Source organism: Diabrotica virgifera, chromosome 4, assembly GCF_917563875.1.
Source record: "Diabrotica virgifera virgifera chromosome 4, PGI_DIABVI_V3a".
NCBI classification, from domain to species: Eukaryota; Metazoa; Arthropoda; class Insecta; order Coleoptera; family Chrysomelidae; genus Diabrotica; species Diabrotica virgifera.
In genome coordinates, this window is record NC_065446.1 from 227,668,967 (window position 1) to 227,695,080 (window position 26,114).

Below are 26,114 nucleotides of genomic sequence, written 5' to 3' on the forward strand. Positions count from 1 at the left end.
AAAAAAATTGTTATAATAAAAGTTGCCTCGGGAAAAGTCTGGAAATTATTTTCATAATTGTAGGTCCACCGCTAGAGGGCGTAATTGAATATCAAAAATTGAAAAATAAAAATTTTACAAAATTTACCTAATTAAAGGGCACTGGAAATCCAATCAACGTATTCCTCATAAAAATCTGCGCATATTTGATTTCATAAGTTTAATTCTACCTTTGCAAATAGGAGGTGGGAGTGAGTGGAAACCTTCTTATGAAAAAATGGCTGAAGTCCGGTTCTGCTAAATCGAATTTTGCATACTTAGTCTTGTTGAAAACCGCTCTTTTTCGTCAATGTAATTGTCTTATTTTCGAAATAGCCTAATAAGCAACATGTCAGCTAGGAGGCGTTATATAATTATTTTCGGAAACCTGCTTTTCTTTGGAGAATATTAAATACAAGTATGCATTTTTAATCCTGTATTACAAAATTAGACCAAATTAGCAACATAATACCAAAAACCACATGTCGATACCTTTTTTCTATCTCGAGATATCTTAAGAAATGTGTAAATTTTAAACAACTGTTAATGTCACCAGTAAAAGAAGTTAAGGAAAAGTAGTGTGGTATGGAAAAAACAAAGAATCATTTTCCAGATGTAAACGTATATAATTAATTAAAACAACATTAAGACAAACATTACTATAAAATATAACAAAGAAATAAAAGCAACTACTTACTTAGTGACGACCTAAATGTTCAAATTTTTACCCATCATTTTCGATGCAAGCATTAACTATTTCAAGAGTAGATTGAACAGCAGTCTCAATGTCTGCTTTCGCAATGTTTTGACTGGCGTTTCGTATTCTCTAGATTCTAGATTATGTTTTCTCGATGTGGGCCTAGCCAGTGGCGGATTCAGAAATTTTTTTGGGGGGGTCATGGGTCTTGAGGGCGATTTAATTACCTATCTCTGATGCAAGGTCCCTTAGTCTTACCAACCCTAGGATACGTGGGTTTACAATTATGGGGGGGGTCATGACCCCCCATGACACCCCCCTGGATCCGCCATAGCGGCAAAAACAAGGTCTTTAATCCGTCCCCATAAATAAAAGTCTAAAACAGTTAAATCTGTTGCTATTAAATCTACTCTTGAAAGAGTAAATGCTTGCATCGAAAATTATGGGCAACAATTTGAACATTTAGGTAGTCACTAAGACTAAGTAAGTAGTTTTTTTTTATTTCTTTGTTATATTTTATGTGTTAGAAGTTGGTGTGAACACAAGTTGATTTGCTCTCTGGTGCAAAAAAGTTGTTTTAGTACGGAAGTAAACATTGGTTTTGGTGAAACTTTCACAAAGTGTGTGTTGAGTTCCACATTTCAACTGTAAGTCATCTTTTTGTTAATTTGATGCACGAAAGAGAGGAGATTTGCAATAGTATTATATATACAACAATATTTTTTTTAAGTTACAAATACAACAAACATTGAATATGACAAAAACGTGTATATTTAACCATTAGTGAATATTTAATTACTGAAAGCCATAAATAAATTAGCAGACAGGAATACGGCCAAATATTTTGCGACATTGCCGGCGTGTGCAAAATATCTGAGGCCTTACCAAAACGTAATTAAAAATAAGAAGAAAACTGTGCATTGATAGGTATCAGCCCTTCGACGAGTTGATTGGGGGTGGGTGCCTTCCGCATTGCGACAGTACTTCTTATTATAGGTTCAGCAGCGCTGTCAGATACTAGGAGCTAAATTAATTAGGCAAAAAGTAATAATTATTATTAGACTCAGGGTACATTTTTTCTGTTTTTCTGTATATAAGTTTTAAGTGAACTAAAAATATATTTTTCTCGCTTTATATTGATAAAGATTTTCAGTCTAGAAAACAAACAACAAGACAAACAGATGAACAACGAAGAAAATAAAAACGAAGAAAAAGACAAAAACCGGAGCAGGACAGCTCGATTGAAGAAGACAAAAAGAGCAACATAAAAGTAAAAAAGCTCCAGACACGCGCATAAAAAAGGTAAATACAATATTAACGGCCATGGAAGAGATTAAGATATAGCTGAGCCAGATGAGGATATGAAAAACGAACTGGAATATATTAAGCAGAAGCTCAAGCAAAACAAAGCAGAAACAGAAAATTTAAAAGAGAAGTAAAAAAAGAACAAAAATGGGAGAAAGAAAACAAAGAATTCAAAAAAGCGTTAACACTCATGGAGAATAGATTAGAGAAGATCGATAAAGAAAAAATACGCAATAAATTAATCATTGAACTCTGAACGAACAGATCTATAAGGTGTCTCTCATTTTCATTTTACATTAGCTTATTTCTATCTAAGTATTGGCACAGTTTAATGCTAAAAAATCAGTTAGCTCACTGTCGAATTTTGACGTTTCCAATTTTGCAACCCAGTTCTAAGTCAACATGTTCAATGCTCGACGATAATGACCAATAGCAAATGAGCGACAATAACGACCAATCACGACAAACATAGTATACCGATAACTGTCATTCATGTGCGCAAAGGACTAAAATTTCTGTTATATTTGGTGACATTATCATCAAAATGAAACATAGAGAACAAAGGATTGTTCGAGGAGTGACCCCACTCATATTTTAGCATTATACTGTGGTATATGCACCAAGAATTCGTTGGAATTTTTTTCTTATTAATAGAATATTAATATGCAGGTAGTGAAATGCAAATTAATAGAATATTAGTAGACAGGTAGTGAAATGCAAATTTTAGATTTCCCCTATCTTCTTTAATTCATCGTTTTTCTGCTTTGAAATTATTAGAAAGCAAAAATAGAATATTTACTGGAATCTGATCCAAGTAGAAGCGTTTATTTCTCAATCATCTCAGTTTAGAACTAAGACAAAGAATGTTTAAGTGCTATGTTTGATCTGTACTCTTGTATGATGCAGGAGTATGCACGCTAAAAGTATCGATCATGAACAGAATTGGAGCATTGGAAATGTGGATCATAGACGGATGCTGAAGATACCTTGACGGTCAAAAAAGAGAGAGAACTGCTAAAGACTCTTAAACACCGGAAAATGTTTTATCTGAGACACATAGTGGGGGGAAGTCGATATAAATATTACAACTAATCCTTAAAGGCAAAATATAGGGCTGTAGAGGTGTAAGAAGAAAACAAATTTCTTGTTTAGAAAATATTCGTGAATGGACTCAGATATCAAATGCATGACAATTATTCCATATTGCAAAAGATCGAAAAGCCTTGGCCAACGTTGGATAATTCTGATATGGCACGTAAAGGAGCACTAGAATGTGAAGAATAACACTACTTCACATTTTGTGGTTTTGGAATTATACTTGATGGAAAAATTATTTCAGGAGGTACTCTTATGGAGAATCCGTCTTGTAAATAATTGTAGAAAATAAAGTGGCTACTGCTTTGCTGACACTTCATGTTCTACATACATACACTGCGTTAAGAGCCACGTCCAGGTCGACCCTTCAGAGACGTGACCCTTCTGAGTGTTGTTGAAATTTATCAAATTTTGAATATCACTATTATTTTGGGAGAGAGCTATTTTAAAGCACGTTCACCTTTAACACTGCCATTAGAGACGTTAGAAAATATTTCTACATTTTATAATTTTCTGTTATAAAAATATTTTTTTACAAAGTCAAAGGCAGATGTCGAGCACTCAATTTATTTAATCTTGCCCAAGTATACTTTCGCTATCTAGAGGATCTTCAGGGGCATTTCGTCAATAAAAAGAAGGCATTATCTTCGAATATCATTTAATATGAAATAAATAGTTTGGTGGCAACCTAAATTAACATATAACTACACATTTAACAAAGGACAAACAGATAAATTTGAGTGCCTGGTAAGGTTCTACATTTTTGCAAGATGGAAGCATAATGAAGACGAAATGCCCTGAAGATGCTCTAGATAGCGAAAGTATACTTGTGCAAGAATAAATAAATTCAGTGCTCGATATCTGCCTTTGACTTTGTAAAATTCATATATTCGAGCATTCAACCATTTCCTATCTTATAAAAATATTTGTTGTACTCTAATATTTATAATGTAATAAGTTATAGGTATTCTATATTTATTTGAGACCTGCAATGTTGCAAAAACACTAATCTAATATTTAGTTACAGACGAGATAACGAGTTTTACCTTTTTATTTTTTCTTTCTTTTCAGTAAAAAATGGCTGGCCTCCTAATCTACTTGTATTTGAGGGATTAAAATGCTCGTACGCTACAACTTCACATCTTTGCGTATTAATCTCTTAAAATTTTTCCCCGCTTCTCTTATATTTAATTTATCAGACGAGGATCTGGAATTTATTATAGCGCAGAGAAAAAACAGGTAAGTTTTGGTAGTTAAAAGTAAAAAAGTAGATAATTAAATAAAACCTCTAAGAAATACAGACACGTCTTAAAATGAAATTAATTTAAGAAAATATTAATTATAAATTTACCCAACGAGCTGTCTATGACAAAGTTTTTTAAAACGTTTTCGCAATATACCAAAAAATATTTAGCAAACAGACTGAATTAAATTTATTTTTTCTCTCTTTAACTTACAGTATTTCTCATGATCATCTTTCAGTGCGTCACAGTTTTTCGATTTCTTTCTAACGCATTAAATTGTATGTGACAGAGAAAAAGGCACGTCCGTGATTACATTTCGTCGGTGACATTTTTATAACATTTATTCTAGTTATTCTAGTTGTCGATAGATGGCGCTATAATAAAAAAATTATTTTTTTTAATTAGATAATAATATTACAAATATAATCTGTATAATTTATAAGACTATACAAATCAAAGAAAATACCATTTTATAAATGCAAGAAACACTTTTGATTTGTTTTTATTCCAAATTGAAAATAAAATGGGACAACAGTCAGATTTAACTAAAATGTCATGTTAGAATAAATGTCGTAAATGTGTATTATCACGGACTTACCCTTTTTCCTATCATTTGTTACGCACTGAAAAATGATCATGAGAAATACTGTATGTACTTACAAATTTGATTTCAGATTTATTTATATCAATGTCTGTGTTTATTTATGTTTATATATTTGTGTCTTTTATTAAAGCGAGGCTTTTATGGCAAAACTGTATTCATTTTTGTCTATCGTAAAATGAAAAATCATCACGATACGTGAAAAAGTCAATTTACTCAATAAAGGCAGTCCGTTATACAAACGTCAACATTTTACTTTTTAACATAAGAAAGACAACTTAACATTGTATGTGAAAAAACGTGTTATAAATGAAAGTCATTGTGTAATAAATATAAAAGTAAATTAACATAAAAATCTAAATTTATACTGCTTACTTCCTCCTTTGTGCCGTACTACACTTTTAATGAGAGATCTTCAGGACCTCATTAAGTTTCTTCTGATCCCTGAAGAATCGCTTCTCACTCTTCATTCAATGCAGTTTTTAGCTCCGCCACTGTCGCCGGTGTTGGATTATATACCCGAATCCTGCGTTTGATCTTATCTGTTAGGTGTTAAGAAAAATGTATGACAGCTTTAATTTACACAAAAAAATCAAAGAGATGACAGGTTCTATAAAAAACACAAGAACGAATACCCTTAAAAATGATAAAGGGGATATTATTACTGACGTGAAGGAGAGATTGTGTCACTAGACCAATTACATCCAACAACTCTTTAATGATGAAAGAGGAGAACTGTCATTAGAAATCACAGAGGATACCGGACCTCCAATATTAAGAGAAGAAGTCATCTATGCCATTAAAAACACGAAAGAAGGTAAAGCTACTGGACCAGATGATGTGCCCATCGAATTATTAAAACTTATTGATGAAGATGGTATTGATATGGTTAAACTCTTTAATCTAATATATCAGACTGCCACAATCCCCAGACAATGGCTGCAATCGACCTTTGTAGCAATTCCCAAAAAGTCAAGTGCAACAACCTACCCGGATCAGAGAACAATATCTTTAATGAGTCACACACTTAAAACATTTTTAAAAATAATACACAGCAGAATTGTTAAAACTCTCGAATATGAAATCAGTGAAACACAATTTGGCTTTATAAATGGTATAAGCACACGAGATGCTTTGTACAACTTGAATGTGGTGACCTAGAGATGCATGGACATGAATCAGGATATGTACTTATGTTTTGTAGACTTTGAAAGGGAATTTGATAAAGTTCAACATAAAAAGCTTGTAGATACATTAAAAAGCAAAAATATTGACAGCCGTGACATGAAAATTATGGAAACAAACTGCCAAGGTAAGAGTTGACAACCAGGACACCCAAGATATCAAAATAGAGAGAGGAGTCCGTCAGAGTTGCGTGCTGTCTCCACTACTTTTCAATGTCTACAGTGAAACGGTATTTCAAGAAGCGCTCTCAGATTCAATAGAAGGTATAATCTATCAATGGAGAAGTTTTGAACAACTTACGTTTTGCAGACGATACAGTAATAATAACGGATAACAACAATGATTTACAGAACGTAATGCAACGCCTTAATGAACGCTGTCATGATTACGGACTGAAGATGAATTTGAAGAAAACTAAATGCATTATAATAAATAAATCAGCACACGCAAACATCCAATTAACTATTGAAGATACTGTGATTGAGAGTTTGGATAACTACAAATACTTAGGAACATGGATAACATCAAATGTAGACCAAACCAAAGAAATTAAAACACGTATTAAAAAAGCACGTGCATCATTCATTAAACTTAAAAAGTTTCTTTGTTGTCGGGATATAAGGTTAGAACTACGCCTAAAGATGCTTCGATGTTACGTGTTCTCTACTCTTCTTTATGGCTTGGAAGCGTGGACGTTGAAACAAATCCATTTGAATAAGTTGACCGCCTTTGAATTTTGGTGTTAGAGAAGAATCCTACGAATATCATGGATTCAAAGAATGTCGAACGTGGAAGTAACTAGAAGGATAGGAAATCAACCGGAAATAATACTAACTATCAAAAGACGAAAACTTGAGTAATTGGGACATGTGATGAGAGGGCAAAAATACTCATTATTACAACTTATTATGCAAGGCAAAATCCGAGGAAAGCGAAATGTGAGAAGACGAAGAATATCCTGGCTTAAGAACTTACGAGAATGGTTCGAATGCAGTAGTGCAGAGCTATTTGTAGCGGCAGTCAACAGGGTCCGCATTGCCATGATGATTTCCAACCTTCGATAGAAGATGGAACTTAAAGAAGAAGAAGTTAGGTGTTCGAGAGGATCACATCTGGACTCAATGAAGGCCAGTCCATTGTTGTTATGTTGATGTTGGCCAGGTGATCTTTCGTAGTCCGCGCTGTGTGCCATCGAGAGTTATCATGCTTTAGCATGAAGCTGTTGCCCATGTAGCCGAAGTAAGGAACAACGTTTTCTTTGAGAATATCCGTATTGTAACTATCCGCTGTCACTCTCCCTCCGCGACCACCACCGGGCACGAACACAAACTCTGTTTTTCTTTTTCTAAAGATATACCACCCCAAAATATATACGAACCACCTCCAAAGCTCACTGTTTCGTAACTTTAGCACTAGAACTCTGTTTCGAAACAGAAGAAAAAACCCCAACAACCAAAGGAAGATTCAGGGAAATCAGCAATGAACTGAAAGAACTGATAAGGGAGAAAAACAGAAAAAGAAGAAGAGGCAACAGAACAAGAAACTCAGAGGACAAAAGAATTGCTAATGAGCTGAATAGGGAAGTCAAAAAACAATTAGACGATCATCGAAATCACCACTGGGCAGGCAACTTTATCCATTAGGCAATATAGGCAGTTGCATCAAATGAGCATCCGAACAAGTTGATAGCATTAAAATTTATGCACCAAATATTTTTCAAAACTTATCTTTTAAAAATTTTTCCAAAAAATAATTGTTTTTTTTTAATAAAAAGGTAAAATATTTGATACAGAAAAATCTAAAATTTGGTTATACATATATCACTTTTTACGTATATTGAGTATTTTTGGAGTTATTATCAAAAGAAAATGAAAATTTAATTTTAACGATAATCTTAAAAATTCTGATTTTATAAATTATATCGTTTTTTTCAAAAATATGCAATCTAAACCGGTCAAAATTGTTGAAATCATTACTTGTGCTAATATAAAGAAATTCTTCTAAGGATTATTTTAAATTTTAATTTTTGTGGAAATGGCGTATGTTTTATTTTTCACTTTTTCCTAAAATAGTTCTAAAGGGTTCTCTTATTTTCATCATAACCTGCTTAAAATTGTGATGCTATTAACTTCTACTTCAGCTCATTTGATAGGTACTCCGAAGTTTTTTGACAAGTGCTTAGCAGGTATATTTTATAAAATGCATCGTTTTCCCGATATTTAAGCTTGGATACTTAGATTTGAGTACTCGTCGAAAAATATGTACATTCAGTTACTCGTAACTCACTTTGAATTAACATTAGTTTAGTTCTTTAAATGAGGAGTGTATTCAGCTTGTTATTATCTTCAATTTTCGTAATATTAATTTTTTTGCTAAAGCTTATAGTTTTTGAGTTATACGTGAAAACAGCCTTAAAACATGTATTTTTTTACGAAAAAATAAAATCATTGATCTTTAACAACTCAAAAAGTATTGATTTATATTAATAACTTTATATAACAAATTTTGCTTAGAATTTGTCTCTCTATCGATTTATGGTATTATTAAAAAAAATAATGTTCACCCACGAAAAGGGGTGGCATCCACAACCACGGTTAAATCACAAGTTGGTATCATGTCACCTTTGTTTCTTGAGGTATTTTCTAACTACTCACCAATTTTCATGAAAATCGATGGAGGGTCAACGAAATCGGAGGTGAAAACCTTCAGTGACTGCACTAAGTGGATTGAAAGATATTTTCGCTAATTTTGACATTGCTTTGCACATTTATTTGTACATCCCAGTTGCCAACGTGTCCGCTGAAAGGCCATTATCGAAAATGTCAAGAATTAAAAATAATTTTCCATCAAGTATGACGCAAGAACGTGTTAACAATTTGTCGATTTTGTCAAGAAAAATATTTTTTTTAAGTTTTTTTTTTGAAAAAAGTTAAGTGATTTGATCGAACTGGAATGACAATTTTTTCTGTTATAGGTATATAAACATCGTAATTTATATCCATTTTTAGTGTATTCTAATTTAAATAAAAATTTCTGCATTTTGTTCGCAAAAATGGTACATGTTTGAATTGACCTAAACGCAGCCCTGAAACTGGGACAACTGTATCCAGCAACTGAACCCAAATAAATCCGCGTTCTGGAAGCTATCTAAAATAATAAGAAAAGATAAAAAACCAATCCCTCCTTTACACGGTGAAAATGGCATTGTGTACACAGAAGAAGACAAAGCGGAAGTAATGAAAAACACGCTAGAAAGATAATGTTCGAAAAACTATCATCCCGATGAAGATCTGGACTTCACAGAAGAAGTCGAACGAAGACGTAGAATTCCAAAGGAAGAAAGGGCATTATAGGTATTACACACACCTCCCCTAAAGAGGTTAGACAGCTGATTAAGCGTAGTAATGCCAAAAAACTCCAAGACCGGACAAGATTACGAACAGAGCTCTGAAAAAACTGCCAGGAAAAGCCAATAGTATACATAACAAATTTAATAAACAACATCTTAAGACTGAGACATTTTCCTGACAGATGGAAAGAAGCTCACGTAATCATAATTGAAAAACCAGGAAAAAATGGCACATTTCCACAGAATTATCGACCGATAAGCTTATTATTAGCATTAAGCAAAATCGCAGAGCGGGTCATATTAGCCAGGCTAAAAGAATAATCTGAAGCAATCGGAACAATACCTGAAGCACAGTTCGGATTCAGATCCGAGCACTCGTGTGAACTTCAAGTGCTGAGGTTAACAGAATATAATATCACGAAAGGGTTCAATGAAAAGAAATATACAGCGACCGCCTTTCTAGACGTCAGTAAAGCATTCGACAGAGTCCGGCACGACTGATTGCTGTATAAAATGAACCAATATACTTATAGTGGGGCGATGACGTGTCTTCTCTCATCATACCTAGCCAACAGGAGGTTCAGAGGCTGGTGTGCCACAGGGGGCTGTGTTATCGCCATATCTATATATCATATATACGGCAGACACCCCAACTGAACCCAGATCGTTGCTAAGTCTATACGCAAATGATACAGCGATAGCTTTTAGCAGTACCCACCCAGATTTTGCAACAAGACACCTACAAAGAGCTCTTGACTAACTACAAGAATGGTGTGTGTAGTGGAAAATAGCTGTCAATCCTGACGAAACACAGGCCGTCATGTACCAAAAAAGAACAGTTAGACCAAATGAGGTACTATCCCTATTTAATACCCAAATTGAATGGTCAAATCAAGCCAACTACCTAGGCGTAATGTTGGACAAAAGGCTAACCTTTACAAACCACGTAAAACAAACAATCAACAAAGCTAAAGCCCTTAGGAATCAACTCCCATCGCTAATAGGTCGAAAGAGTAAATTGAGATTTAAGACAAAGATTAGGATGGCAAATTGTATAATTTTGCCAACACTGACATACGCCTCAGCCGCATGGGGGCACACGTGTAAAACCAACAAGAAAAAAATACAAACCATCCAAAACCAGGGAAGTTCTGAATATACCACAATATGTCCCATTAAGATACGTATTTGGACATAGGCAACAAAAGAAAGTTCTGAGAACGATAGACGAAAGAGCACACGAAATATTCGACAATATCAGGAACGATCCCAGCAGATTATATAGAGAATTGACTTACTATGACGAAAACCAAAGAACGGTAAGAATGGTAACGTTAAGAATGAAGAATTGAGATAGCCACAGGATAATTGAAGCACAAATGTCGCCCTTCTGGCACTAAGTACCCTTCAGGTAAGTCAAATGGACCATAGTCGCGGAAGTTGAGCATCAAGGTCACGAACTGACGGGCGTGGGTTTGATGGCCACACCTTTCGGGAGCTCAGCCGTCGAGGAGAACAAAATTTATTTTGCCAATTCGGCGGCGAAGTGACCGAGCACACACGGTCTGGACAGCGAGACACCGATTTAGATCGGTGCTTTGATGTCCGGAACACATTTTTTTAGGACACAAGTCCAAAGTAAAGTAACAAATTAACTAAGTCATTAATAGGGAGAAAAGCTCTTCTACCTACCCCTAAAGTCAGGTGGCTTAACCACATGAAGTAATACAGAGGATGTACCATTACCCAGGACATCCAAAGTAACGTTAAGTTCAACGCCTCCCCATTCGGTATGTCCTTCGATGGGGAGGGGTGGTGGTATAGCTTGGTGGTATAGCACATAGGTACCACTCCATTACGGGGTGTGACCGGTTTGATCTTTGGACATGTGGGTCCCACTTTTCCATTAGAACACACATGTCCCCCGTGGCTGGGGTTGATACGAGCATGTGTGTGTGTGTGTGGAACAATCGTTCTCCGGGCCTCCGATAGACGTTTCGTCTTTTGTCATAATGCATATTCGACTCTTATCAGAGAATAAAACTCTACACCATTGTCCAAGATCCCAGTTGACCTGTTCTCGGGCAAACGGAAGTCGAGCGTGTTTTTGACGTGAATTCAAATTGGGCCGTGTGTTAGCTCGTCTGAGAGTCAAACTGGCAGCCTTAAGTCTTCTCCTAACTATCCACTCAGTGACGGTGACGTCGAACATTACTCAAGGATTGTTGAAGCTCAACTTCTGTCGCGTGTCGATTCCGCAAGACACTCAGGACAATAAATCGATCATCCCTCTCTGTCATTACATGTCCCCGACCCAAACCTGGTCGTCAAAGGTAGCTACCAGTCTACTTGAAACGATGGTAAGCCCTTGAGAATACCGACGTCGTCATAAGGAGGTGATGGGCGATACTCCTCTGACTATAGCCACCGCTACAGCCATCTATAGCGCTCTCGTTATTATACAATTACCTGTAGCCTAGTCGCAACATAGGGGGGTCCCGTGGGCACTTTTAGGTCGCCGCGATTTGATGGTGGTATTATAGTATTTTTGGGTCGCTGAATCTAATGGAAGTGTTCTGGAAGCCCAAATGTGGTTCGTTTAATTGTTATTAACAAATTCTGGTAAAATTGGGTGTTTTTCAGGAATTATTAGAAGCCCTGTAAATAAATTGATAGTGTTAAGGTCTTTTCTGGTGTATTTTTGGTCGCTGAATCGAATGCGACTAGTCGCGATTACTTAAAATATGTTCTTATTTTGTTAATAACAAAATAATTGTTTATTCGCCGAAAAGCTCGAAATGCGGCATCTACAGCAAGTTTTTAGTCTTTTTCATAGTATCTTTATACGCTATATCCATATTGTCAATAGTCGTGATAGCTTAAACCACGTTCCGACTTCGTTATTAATAAATTATTGCAAAAAAGCGGTTTATAATACGTTCAGTCACGATTTTTGCTCTAGATTTTAAAAAACCACTTGGATTGACATGAAATTTGGCATACGCGTAGCCAGCATGTCAAACAAAACAAGTGATATTGTGCCGATGTGTGCTTTTACTCTGGGGGTGAGTTTCACCCCGTTTCGGGATTGAAAAAAAAACCTTTAAAATAAGTCCGAAAGTGTATAAACTGGTTAATTCTTAGCAACTTTTGTTCTATACAGTTTTTTCACTAATTCAATACTTTTCGAGATATATTTTTGTTTTTTTTTTGTTGAAAAAAACATATTCACTATACTCTGCGCTAATTAGCAAAATTCATGGAAAAGTTATTGGAATCGAGTTATAAGATCCTATGTATTAATAATATAGGTATGCAAAGTCCGTAGATAGTGCGCTACTTTTTTTTATAAACAAAATGGCGCCCGAAAATCGTATTTTTTTAAATTATTGCTCTATAACTCCAAAGATTTTAACTTTACAACAAAAACACTCAAATAAAAATTCACCGCAATTAAATTCTGCATAGAGCTATGTTTTTCACGATTTGCTCCGACGAAAATTTTCCTCGGAAAATGCGGGTTTCCCAACAAAAACTCTAATTTTCAAATAAAGTTTTAGGTAAGTAATTATTAATCAATAATTAAATAACTTAGTGACATCAAAGCATTCTTGGTATAGATTGTAATTCCAGAAGCCGGTGAAAATTAAACGAATATTTTAGCAACAATTCAATTGTTAATTAACAAATTACGATCGCAATAATAACCAAAATAATCATGATACATTGATCAAACTTATAAAGATTATAAAGATGAGATGCTTATTTAAGATTTTATCGACAAAATTTAAATTTTTCTTTTTTTTGCATAATCTTTAAATTTTGAAAGAAAAATAGTTATAATACGCTCGTCTGATTAGTAAAGTACAAAGAAAGGTTATTTACCAGCAATTTTATTGCTGGAATCGAATTATAAGATTCTATATATTATTAATATAGGTATGCAAAGTCCGCAGATTGTGTGCTACTTTTTTTATAAACAAAATGGCGCCGACTAATCGTACTTTTTTCCAATTACTGCTCTATAACTCCGAAGATTTTAACTTTACACCAAAAACGCTCAAACAAAAATTCACCCCAATTTAATTCTACATAAAGGCATGTTTTTACCGATTTGCTCCGACGAACATTTTCCTCGGAAAATGTGGGTTTTCCCAACAAAATCTCGAATTTTCAAATAAATTTTTTGGGCCAGTAATTGTTTATCAATAATTATATAGCTTGGTGAAATAAAAGCTTTCTTGGTATAGATTATAAATTCAAAAGCCGGTGAAAATGAAACGAATATTTTAGCAACAATTCAATTGTTAATTAACAATTTACAGTCGCAATAACAACCAAAATAATCATGAGACATTGATCAAACTTAGAAAGATTATAAAGGTGTGATGCCTATTTAATATTTTGTTGACAAAATATTATTTTTTCCATTTTTTTGCATAATCTTTAAATGTTTAAAAAAAATTGTTATAAACAAATAAACATTTCTCAGAAATTGTTTATTATATTCTAATTTTAAAAAATACATAAAATGCGTATTTCATATGTCTTGAAAATGAATGCTTTAAAAAAAATTTCCAACCATTTGCAAAAAATTTATGAAACAGCAAAATAAATATACGATTGCTCCGTTGTTTATCATTTGTTTTAATGTCAAAAATTAGTGCAATGGTTATATTTTAATCAAAGATTAAAAATACCTTTTTTGTAATTTTTAGCGCAAAAGTAGGCCTGATACAGAGTCGGAGCTAAAATGTTCACTCGAAGCGACTGACACGCAGCATACATTATTTATTAAAAGTGTACGTCGCGCGGCCGATCGTCGCTCCGAGTGAAAATTTTAGCTACAGTACTGTATTATTCTACTTTCGCGCGTGTAAACTACAAAAAAATATAATTATAATCTTTAATTAAAATATAACCATTAATCTGATAATCAATATTTTTTTGTAAATAATTAGCTTGTACTTTAAACCTACTTCTACGCTTTGAAAAAATTAAAAAAATTATAAACACCGTAGTAATCGTATGTTTATTTTGCTGTTTCATAACTTTTTTGCAAATGGTTGTAAAAAAGTTTTAAAGCATTAATTTTCAAGATATTTGAAATGCGCATTTTAGCTATTTTTTAAAACTATAATATAATAAAAACTTTCTGAGAAACGTTAATTTGTTTATAACTATTTTTTTTTAAACATTTAAAGATTATGCAAAAAAATAAAAAATTTATATTTTGTCGACAAAATGTTAAATAGGCATCTCATCTTTATAAGATTTCAAAGTTTGATCAGTGTATCATAATTATTTTGGTTATTATTGCGACCGTAAATTATTAATTAACAATTGAATTTTTGCTAAAATATTCGTTTAGTTTTCACCAGCTTCTGGAACTATAATCTAAACCAAGAAGGGTTTTGAGTCACCAAATTATTTAATTATTGATAGATAATTACTTATCTAAAACTTTATTTGAAAATTAAAGATTTTGTTGGGAATACCCGCATTTTCTGAGGAAAATTTTCGTCGTAGCAGATCGGGAAAAACACGTCTTTATGAAGAATTTAATCACGGTGAATTTTTATTTGGGTATTTTTGTTGTAAAGTTAAAATCTTCGGAGTTATAGAGCAATAAAAAAAAACACGATTTTCGGGCGCCATTTTGTTTATAAAAAAAGTAGCACACTGTGTGAGGACTTTGCATACCTATATTATTAATATATAGGATCTTATAATTGGATTCCAGCAATAAAATTGCTGGTAAATAACTTTTCCCAAAAATGGCCTATTCTCCGATAATCAGCCCAGACTACTAGTAAATAACTCGAAAAGTATTGTCTTGTTGAAAAACTGTATAAATCAAAAGTTGCTTAGAATTAATCAGTTTGTCCCATTCCGGACTTATTTTAAAAGTTTCTTTTTTGTTAAAAGCACACAACGGCACAATATCACTTGTTTTGTTTGACATGTTAGCTACATGCATGCCAAATTTAATGTGCTTCCAGGTGGTTTTTTAAAATTTAGAGCAATAACCGTGAGTAAACGTACTATAAACCATTATTTTTGCAATAATTTATTAACAACAAAGTTGGAACGTGGTTTAAGCTATCACGACCAGTGACAATCGATTTTTCGTATAAAAATACTATGAAAAAGACTACAAACTTGCTGTAGTTAACGCATTTCGAGCTTTTCGGCGAATTAACAATTATTTTGTTATTAACAAAATAAGAACACATTTTGAGTAATCGTAACTAGTCGCATTCGATTCAGCGACCAAAAATACACCAGAGAAGACCTTAACACTATCAATTTATTTGCAGGGTTTCTAATAATTTCTGAAAAACACCTAATTTTACCATAATTTGTTAATAACAATAACATGCACTATATTTGGGCTTCCAGGCCACTTCCATTGGATTCAGCGACCCAAAAAAACCTATAATACCACCATCAAATTGCGGCGACCTAAAAGGGCCCAGACCACTGGGCCGCCTTGACTGGTGAAGTTATAATGATATGATGCCTACAACCGGCGTTCGCAGATCAACCGCAGAGGATCGAACGAGTTGCCATATTGGCGCAGCCCCCCTACGTACTACCACTCCGGCGATGGCTACCGAGAGTGTATTTAAGACGAGCAAGGAGAATCACGAAGCAGTTCCTCTTGGCGTATTGAACCAAGAAGAACTCAAACGGCAGAGATGCAATGGATTAAATTGAAACCTGCCGAGGTGGGCCGTAACTTATTAAAATAAACAATATAGAGGTTTTTAGAGACTTTTTGCCCTCGTTAATAATGTAATATTTCATTTTGCGTTTCAATTTTTCAAAAACACAAATTGAATATCACAGGATTCTAAAAAAGTTAATGCATTTAAAAAGCATAGGCTCGAAATTTTGTACCTACGCTCTTAAAAAAATATTAAATATAAAAATGTGCTGCAATAAAAACAGCATATAATAGAATACCGCATTTAATGGTTATAATTTCCTAGTCCTTTACATTTCACTTTTTGAAGTGAGTACGGCCTTGTCCCTCAGTTTTTGTTTTAGTTAGTTTATTACACCTTTATTATTAAGCCATAATTGGTATTTTGAAAAAAAATTTACTGTTTATATAAACAGTTGTTAATTCGTTACAATATTAACATTTTTTCTGATTCTAAAAAGTACCTATATCAATTAAAATATATCTACTGTTTGCATTTCAATAATTGTGGTATAAATATTATTATAAATTTGAATAATAAATATAAAGTTGAATAATTTGCAATATTTCAGTTACAAAATCAGTATTACAGTCGTATTTAATATACATATCAGCACTAGATAATATATAATTGTAAAATATCTGATTTGCAAAAAGTTATTTTAATGATTTCATCAGTAAAAAACCATAAAATCCTTTATCTACAACTGATACATAATATATGTATTATACTTGTGGTGTTTGCAATATAATGCCATATAATAATCCCTTAGGGATTAATAATGCGGGATTAATAGCTATTAATCCCTCTGGCACAACAATCACAAAATTCACCACGGAAACAAAATAATCAACCTCAAAAAGTGTCACTGTCAAACGAATAGTTTATTTGACAGTTTGTGTTGAGATGGACGAAAATGAAGACTCTTTTAATTGTACACCACCAGAAATTGTAGAACTAGCTACAGCAACAGCATCTACCTTAATACCTGAAACATCGAAATCCATTTATAATAAAACGTACGCAACCTTCAACGAATGGCGGGTTCGAAACAACGCGAAATCATTTTCCGAAAACGTTCTGCTGGCGTATTTCGCTGAATTAAGTGCAAAATATAAACCGTCTTCATTATGGTCATTCTATTCAATGATTAAATCTATGTTGAGAATAAACCATGACGTTGATCTGGAAAAATACGGCAAACTAAGAGCGTTTCTAAAGAGAAAATCGGAAGGATTTCAAGCAAAAAAGTCTTCCACTCTAACCCCAGAGCAAATTAGGAAATTTATTGACAAAGCTCCTGATGAAAGTTATCTTTTACATAAGGTAAATATACATATTTAATTTGATTTATTCAAAAACTCATATGCTTATTTGCTTCAGGTAATATTGATCATTGGAATTATGGGTGCATGCCGCTCAAACGAACTTTATCAAATGAATATACAAGACGTGAAGGATCTCCAAACAGATTTATTAATAACAATCCCCAAGTCTAAAACCAAAATTGTACGAAAATTTACCATAAACAGTACGTTTTACAATATTGTGAAGAAATACATCGATCTCCGTCCGTCACATGTGAAAATAAATTCATTCTTTCTAAATTATCAAAAATCTAAATGTACAATACAACGTATAGGAAAGAACAAATTTGCAGATATTGGTAGGCAGATTGCAAATATTTAAACTTGCCAAATCCTCAAAGTTATACCGGCCATTGTTATCGCAGATCATCTGCCACTCTGTATATTGATGGAGGAGGCGATTTAACTGGATTAAAGCGTCATGGGGGCTGGAAGGCAACACAGGTAGCTGAACGATACATTGATCAGTAGGGAGCGGATTTATATGCGATCAATTTTGATGAAATATGCGCATATATATGCGGTAAAAAATTACGAAATATGCTTAAGATATGCACAAAAATTCAAAAAATGCGAATTTCGAGAAACCACAAATTTTCTGTTCTATTCTATTCTAGGGGGTTCTTTTATAGGGGGGCGGCAATCTTATTTATTATGTTTAAAATAAAACCACACAAAATTTATTCACAGTTTTTACAAAAACTGCTACCAATATTTACCTATTTAAAATAAAACAACAATATCACTATAAATATATCTTCGATTATAATTCACTACAATGTGTTTTTCCAAATTATTTACGAGGAATCATATTTTTTGATCAGATAAAATATTTTTATAACTTAAAAGACTTCTTTTGATTCAGTGAATTTGTACTCTACGAGCTCCCTAGTGGTAAAGTTTTGGGATAGTTCTGATTTCTTTCATTATATATGCATTTTGGGCTGCTGAATCCGAATATGAGGTTTGCGGACAAAATTTCTTGCCGGAACATTGAAAAAATCGCGAAAAAAGCGAATAATTTCAGATTTTTTCCGCTTTTTTGCTCAAATCTCGAAAACTATTAACTTTTAGTAAATGATCTTTTAACATAAATTAAAGTACTTAAAATTATCTACAAATATTATTAAGTAATTTTTTTTCAGACGAACCGTTTGGTCTAAAGTGCAAGTTGAAAATTGCCAATTTTAACGGTTTTGGCAAACCCACTTTTTACATTCCAAAACTTTAGTTTTTATTAGAATACTGTCATTTGATAAATTTCTCCTAGTTTTCTGTACAAATAATAAATGTTAGTTTATAATATAAATATGGTATGTCTCCTCTCACAGCTTCCATAAATCCATTCCATCTTAAAATACCGAGAATGTCTCTGCTTTTCCCTTAGAGTCACAGAAGATCAGGCACAGATGGAGTTACAGTTTCAGTTGGTGTGAACATTCCCTTCGTATCTTGATTTCTGATAAACCTTGAGGTTTTGTCCTTTCAAAATGTATTAGTTGAAGAGCTCTCTAACTTCCATAAACCTCAGGTGCGGGTTTAGTTTTTAGCCGAGGAACGGATTGGTTAGGAGCTATTGCATGTTTTGGTGCAATACAAAAAATGCCACCCATGACGTAAAAAGTGTGGTATCCGTCGATTGTATGTACATTAACCCTTTCTGCCCCAATGCAGCATATATATGTCAAAAAGTGGGTCTGTATTTTCAGCCGCGGTATATATACGTTCAAGGTGTTATGGTCTCAATTTACCAAAGCCGAAAATATGTGTTGCTTATAAAATTTTAGACTCATTGGTGTCCCAATGCCGTAAAAATATGTCCGAAAATGTTAGATTATTCTTCCCAAAGCCTCAAAATGTTGGCAACTAAGACAGGTCATGCGGACCCATTGCCGTATATATTGGTGCACATATTTTAGATATATGCTATATTGTAGCACTGGTGGCAACGCTTATAGGTAGCTGCTAGAAGGTGAAGCGTTTGTAGCCACAGAAAAGACCAGAAAAAAACAAGAAGCGAATCGAGATACATGTGTGCAAGATGCGGAGTCGACCTTTGCGTAGTGTCATGTTTTGAGGAGTACCAAACAAAAGAAAAGTTTCAATGTTAATTTACATTACATTATTTTTTTAAGTTAGTTACATTTTTTCAAGTTGGTTTTGCTCTCTGATGAGTACTTAAAAAAAACGTTTAGTTGATTAAAAAACTGGTTAAAAACATGTTTTGGTCATTTATTTGTTTATTTACATGCGACGTATATACAAGTCAATTGGACTCTAAGCATGAAAAAACTTTTGGGATTGAGACCTGGCATAGAAAGGGTTAAAATCAGCGTTTTCGTACACCTATTGTGTAAAGCACGGTTTATTAATTTTCTGCAGATCGCCTGCGATTGCTGACACTTGCAGATAAGCAACGCGCTTGCTCAAAGTCTTGTAGCGGCAGTATGGCCCAGATAGTTGGTCTCACTATTCCTGGCAGGGTTGGCCGTTTTCTCTACAAAAAGTACGGCTCAGGAAAATAGGTTGATGTAGTTTCCTCTTTGGGGTTTTGTTCATCCTATACAGAAGCTGTTCGCCTGGAAGTGTCAGCATTGACATCAGAAAATTGACCTGCCGTCCTTTACACAGCCGGTGTACGATAACGCTGATTTTAACGTACATACAATCGACAAATACCACACTTTTCACGTCATATGTGGCATTTCTTGTATTACACCAAAACATGCAGTAGCTCCTAAGCAATCCATTCCTCAGATAAAAAAGAAACCCGCGCCTGAGGTTTATGGAAGTCAGGGAGCTGTTCAACTAAGCTGAAAGGACAAAACTTCAATGTTCATCAGAAATCAAGATAACAAATCCGAAGGAAATGTTCACACCAACTGAAACTGTGCTTGATCTCCTGTGGCTCTAAGGGAAAAGCAGAGACATTCGCGGCCTCTTAGGATGGAATGGACTCATGGAAGCTGTCACAAGAGACATACCATACCTATGAACTAACATTTATTTTTTGTACAGAAAACTAGGAGAAATTTATCAAATTACAGCATTCGCACATATTTTAGTATATGGGAAGAATATTCCAAGGAAGTGCTATATACCTTCTAGTTATATACTTAGAATGTACTATCGCACATATTTTTAGTATATGGGAAGAATATTCCAAGAAAGTGCTATATACCTTCTATGTATATACTTAGAATGTACTATCGCACATATTTTTAGTATATGGGAAGAATATTCCAAGGATGTGCTGTATTTCTCAGAAGTATGTTTTCAACATCACCCAATCTCATCCTATAGGTTCTACCAAAGAATAGTAACACACCCACAGGGTGTGTTAGTATTCTTTGGTTCTACTAATATATTATGTTTACATATTCTAATTGCATATGAGAATGTAGTTATTACATTCTACAATATTACGTGAAAAGTAAGTATAAAATATATAAACTTTAGTTAGTTATATAGGTTCCTATGTATAATAAATATTATATGGGTAAGTAACCTATATATAAAATATAAGTAATATATTTAGTTATTATGTGCACATCAAAATAAAAATGCTGCTTATATAATTATATAATAGCCAAATATATTATAATATGTATGTAAATTACTAAAATTTATAGGTATCTATATACATTATACATAATTTTACTTACTAGGTATTTAGGAAATATTGAAGTACCAATATGAATTTATTATTTTCAAACTGCTTTTTATGTTCTTAAAAATGTTTTAGTCCTTGTAGCTAGAAATACTTAGTCCTTCCTAACAGCGTAGACATAAATGCACTGGAAACTATTTTCATATTTTGCTCTTTTGTTACCTACCCCCTTCCCTTGTGCAGGTATAAAATGCAATGCAAGGGTCAGAATGACAATGAATGGCCGTTTCCGGATTCCCGAAAATTATTTTACTTATGGTATAAACTCAAATCAAAATGGTATATTCATTTCAACTGAAAACGAAACGAGAATTTCTCATTTTTCTTCACAATAGAATTAAGTTTTAAACTTTTTACCATACAATTAAAACGGTTTAAAAAAAATGAATTAGATAGTTCAGTAGTACCTACTACAATACATAAATTTTATTAATTATTCTTAACGCGAAGTTGATAATCTATAGGCTCACATATTATTATTCTTCCTATAGGTACGTACATACAGTATATTATTTTTAGATATTTTAAAAGTATATACAAGTAGGTATGTGTTAAGTATATACTTTTGCATATACTTACGCATATACTAAGAATATTCGATTAAGGTATATTCTAAGAATAAACTTTTACGAACATTCCGAGATACTACGTACCCGAATGTGCTCAGTATATTCGGTGCAGGAATATTCTTTGAGGCACATGCAAAGAACATGAAATTTAGAATGTTTTTTATGGTACATGCTATGCTTGTACTACGCATATACTAAAAAGGATATACTTCGACGAATGTTGGTAGGATATGCTTAGAACATGATGCGAACATCATTGTTATGTGGGAGGTGAGAAATTTTTCTCAAGGAAAACAAGAAATCATAGTTCTAATAAAAAATAAAGTTTTGGAATATAAAAAGTGGGTTTTGCCGAGACCATTAAAAATTGGCAATTTTCAACTTGTACTTTATACCGAACGGTTCGTCTAAAAAAAGTAAATAGTGATATTTGTAGATAATTTTAAGTACTTTAATTTCTATTACCAAGTTCTATTACTAAGTTTTTCGTTTTTTCGGGATTTTTTCAATGTTCCGGCAAGAAATTTTGTCCGCAGACCTCATATTCGGATTCATCAGCCCAAAATCCATATATAATGAAAGAAATCAGAACTACCCCAAAACGTTCCTAGTCAAAACACAATTTTATTGAATCATTTCAACATCAACATCAACATTGAATCATTAATATCCGTTATAAAATCGTAAAACTATGGTTAAAGGTGTAAATTCTCTTAACAATAGAGGATTTAAAAGAATCACCAGAGTTATAGGTACCTACTAAATATAATAAAAGTAAATAAAATTCGAATTTCCGGGTAAACCATCCTTCATCACTTTAACATCCTACAATCATTTTATAACGGCATACTATAAGCACTATAAAAGTACTTTGTGTAAAGATTATCTAAGAAAAAATTAAAGGCAGTGAATGAGCCGTCTCTCTTCAGGTAGTTCTCGAATTAATAGATACGACAGCCTGTGCGGGGAAATATTTTGTGTCGAATTAAAAAATTTAAATTTTTTTTTTGACTTAAATCTTTTTAAATACGCACAAAATATGCATGTTTCTTTAAAAATATGCAAAATTTAGTAAAGTTCTCAAAAATGCGAAATATGCATACAATATGCATTTAGCATAAAATCCGCTCCCTATTGATCAGTCTATGAGAAACAAGGCAACTACAGCAGATACTATCGCTAAAGAGAAAACAGTAATGTACCATCTTCTTGTTCTACAGCAATCGAGATCCCAAATATTTGTATTAAAAACTCTACTAAAGTTAATGATGATTCTCAACCAATTCAGTTTATTAATTGTACTATTACTAATTTTAATGTTTTTAACAAATAAAGTTGTTCATTAAAAATCTTAAATTAATTAATTTGTCGTAGATAAAGTAGAGTATACTACTCGCAATAATGGCTCTCATTCCCTCGGAATGTTACTCCCTCGCCGCTAACGCGGCTCGGTTCGTAAATATTCCTCGGGAATAATAGCCATCATTATTGACTCGTGGTATAATCTACTATTATAAAAGGTATATTTGTTAAAATCCCTATAGAGGGCTACATCACAGCACAGAAATAGTTTTCAAACCGTTGACCGATCATCATCAGTATTTGCCTAAAATGTGTATCTATAACCTGATAAAATAATGCAAAGCATTTAAAATTTTGAAGTTATAGGTTATACTGACTTATATCTAACATGCTAACCACCAATGTAAAAAATATTTGGGTAAAAACCCTTTACAATTAATTCGTCATCTTCTTCTTCTTTAGGTGCCGTGTCTGTATTCAGACGTTGGCCGTCATCATGTTTACAATTTCTTGAAATCTCTCTCTATCGGCTGCTGCGCGAAATAATTCTTCTACTGTGCAACCACACCATTGTCTAATATTACGCAGCCATGAAAGTTTCTTTCGACCAATCCATCTCTTTCCCTCCACTTTTCCTTATATTATAAGGCGAATCAGATGGTATTTAGGTCCTCTAATTATATGGCCGAAGTATTCTGTTTTTCTTCTCTTTATGATGCTTATGAGGGTCATAGGAACGTAGAAATAAGATGTGAATTTAAACACCCATGTTTAAATTCACATCTTATTTCTATGTTCCTATGACGGATTAATTGTAAATGCTTTTTACACAAATATTTTTTAACAATGAATAACCATTTTCAATTTCGTTGCAAAACGAAAATACAGTCGAACCATATCCTAGTCCAATCAGAGAGTGCAGCAAGCACCTCTACCGGTTTCGAAACTTATTAGTCTCTCATCAGGAGGCACATATGCTGCTCTCTCTGATCCAACCAAAACAAACCCCCAGCGTGCAGTCCCGGATTGCAACGAGCGAAATGGAATAGATGCCCTAGCGGCAACTGCTAACAAAAAGACTAAGTTTTCACTCTAATGGCATATAAAACAACATAATGCTATTCTACATCCCACCAGAATGAAAATATTTTTACTTTGGTGGTTAGCATGTTAGATTAAGTCATTTTAACCTATAACTTTTAAAATCGTAATCAAAATTTCAAATGCTTTGCATTATTTTATCAGGTTATACACATTTTAGGCAAACACTGATGATGATCGGTCAGCCGATTGAAAACTAGTTCTGTTCTGTGATGTAGTTTTGTATAGGGATTTTAATAAATATACCTTTTATAAAGGATTTTATGGTTTTTTGTAATAAATGGTATACAGCCAACTACAGGAAAATTTTTTTCCTCGTGGATTTCATCAGTGTTGGTTCCTAAATTTTACCAGAGATAAGGCCATCAAAAAAATTATATGGGTAGTCTCACACAAATAAATGCAAAACATTATCTACAACTTATTTTAAGTTTTGTCTCTCCTTTAAGTTAACTAAAGAAACTGAAGTAATTAAAAACAATAGTTTCAAGTATTGTCGGTAACTTTTTTAATTATACAGAGGATCTACTTGTCGTTTAAAAAAGTCATAAATAAAGTTATTAGAACTAAAACCGTACCTACCTGCCTCTGTCTAGTCTAGTCCGAAGATGAAAAAGAGAAGAATCGTAGAAAAGAAAGGCGTAAAGGGGTAGCAATCCTAAAATGGTTTATCTGAAATTCTCAAAAATTTAACGTTAAATTAATAGGCTATTGATTATATTCAAAATAAGATAGCTAAAAGGAACTACAACGTTAACGGGGTTTTATTATTTGATATGGTCAATGGACATCTATATATGAAAAAACCGCGGAGTGCTACCATTTAAAGGGGTGCGTTTTTGAGAAATGGGTGAATCAGTCCCTGGGCACAGGTTACATTAGGGTGAGTTCTATGCACTTTTGACACAAATACGTCTACATAAAAATTGTTCCTGGTTAAATTTCCTATCTAAATATAACTTTTTAAAGTCAAAGATACTTTTTTTTACAAAAATATATTCAAAAGAAAAAGCACAAAGAAACCCAAAAGAAAGAAATTTTGTTTTTTGTTCCATAACTTTTGTCCACGGGGATATAGGTATAGACATTGCTTCACAGAAAAAAAACTTACATAATTTCTCTTTAAAATGTTGTTTGGTAGAGGTCATTAGGATTTATAGTTTTCGAAATATGATTTTTCAAATTTCGCCACTCACAGCAATTTTGGGCAATTTTCCTTTTTATTTCGCAAATATTGTTCTGTAACTTTTTTCTACGTAACTTTAGGTATATGCAATGGTACACTTAATAGGAATAGAAATCAATTACCTTTAAAATGGTCTACCGTATAACGTTGTACGACTTTTTTTAAAGAGATTGTGGTTTTTCAAGGTTTTTATACTTTAACGATTTTTTTATAATATAATATAAAAATAAAACAAAATTATTATATAATATATTATATATTATATAATACCTAATATAAAAAAATATTATTTTTTACACTTTTTACGACTATTTTTGAAATTTCTCATTATAATTTTTTTTCTTGTACATGAATATACTATCTATATATTGCGCAACAAAGAGGGCTTACTTTCTGTTCTTTAAAATGTTGTATCATCTATATTTCAATACATAATCGAAACCGAGTGATTCTTTGATATTTTTTTACCTGTATTATTTAAAATATTTCTTTTACAAAAATTACAAAAACATTAGTTTTAAAAAACATCACTTTAGTTAAAATTATTTAAACGTTGACATTTAAAAAAATTTCAAAATCAAAGTCCATCTCTTCGTTAGCATTAGCTTCAATATCTTCCTCTGACACCTCAGTTATCTTAGAGTTTTCACAATTAGTACCCATGCACATGCACCCTTTGCAGAATATTGAACAACTAATTCCTATCTTCCTACAA

The 26,114-nt window shown here is 33.1% G+C and overlaps 1 protein-coding gene across 5 annotated transcripts in view; it reads left to right on the top strand.

Annotated features, from left to right (window-relative positions):
* Positions 1–26,114, top strand: part of LOC114333678 (G-protein coupled receptor dmsr-1) — a 1,080,003-nt gene that overhangs the window by 882,973 nt on the left and 170,916 nt on the right. For 3 of the 5 annotated variants that reach the window (XM_050649885.1, XM_050649886.1, XM_050649884.1), the window contains exon 4: positions 4,187–4,354. The exons of the other annotated variants lie outside the window; for them this stretch is intronic. In XM_050649885.1, the coding sequence (XP_050505842.1) occupies positions 4,233–4,354 (122 nt within the window). In that variant the 5' untranslated portion in view covers positions 4,187–4,232. The remainder of the gene's footprint in view (positions 1–4,186; positions 4,355–26,114) is intronic. 5 annotated transcript variants of the gene reach the window in all.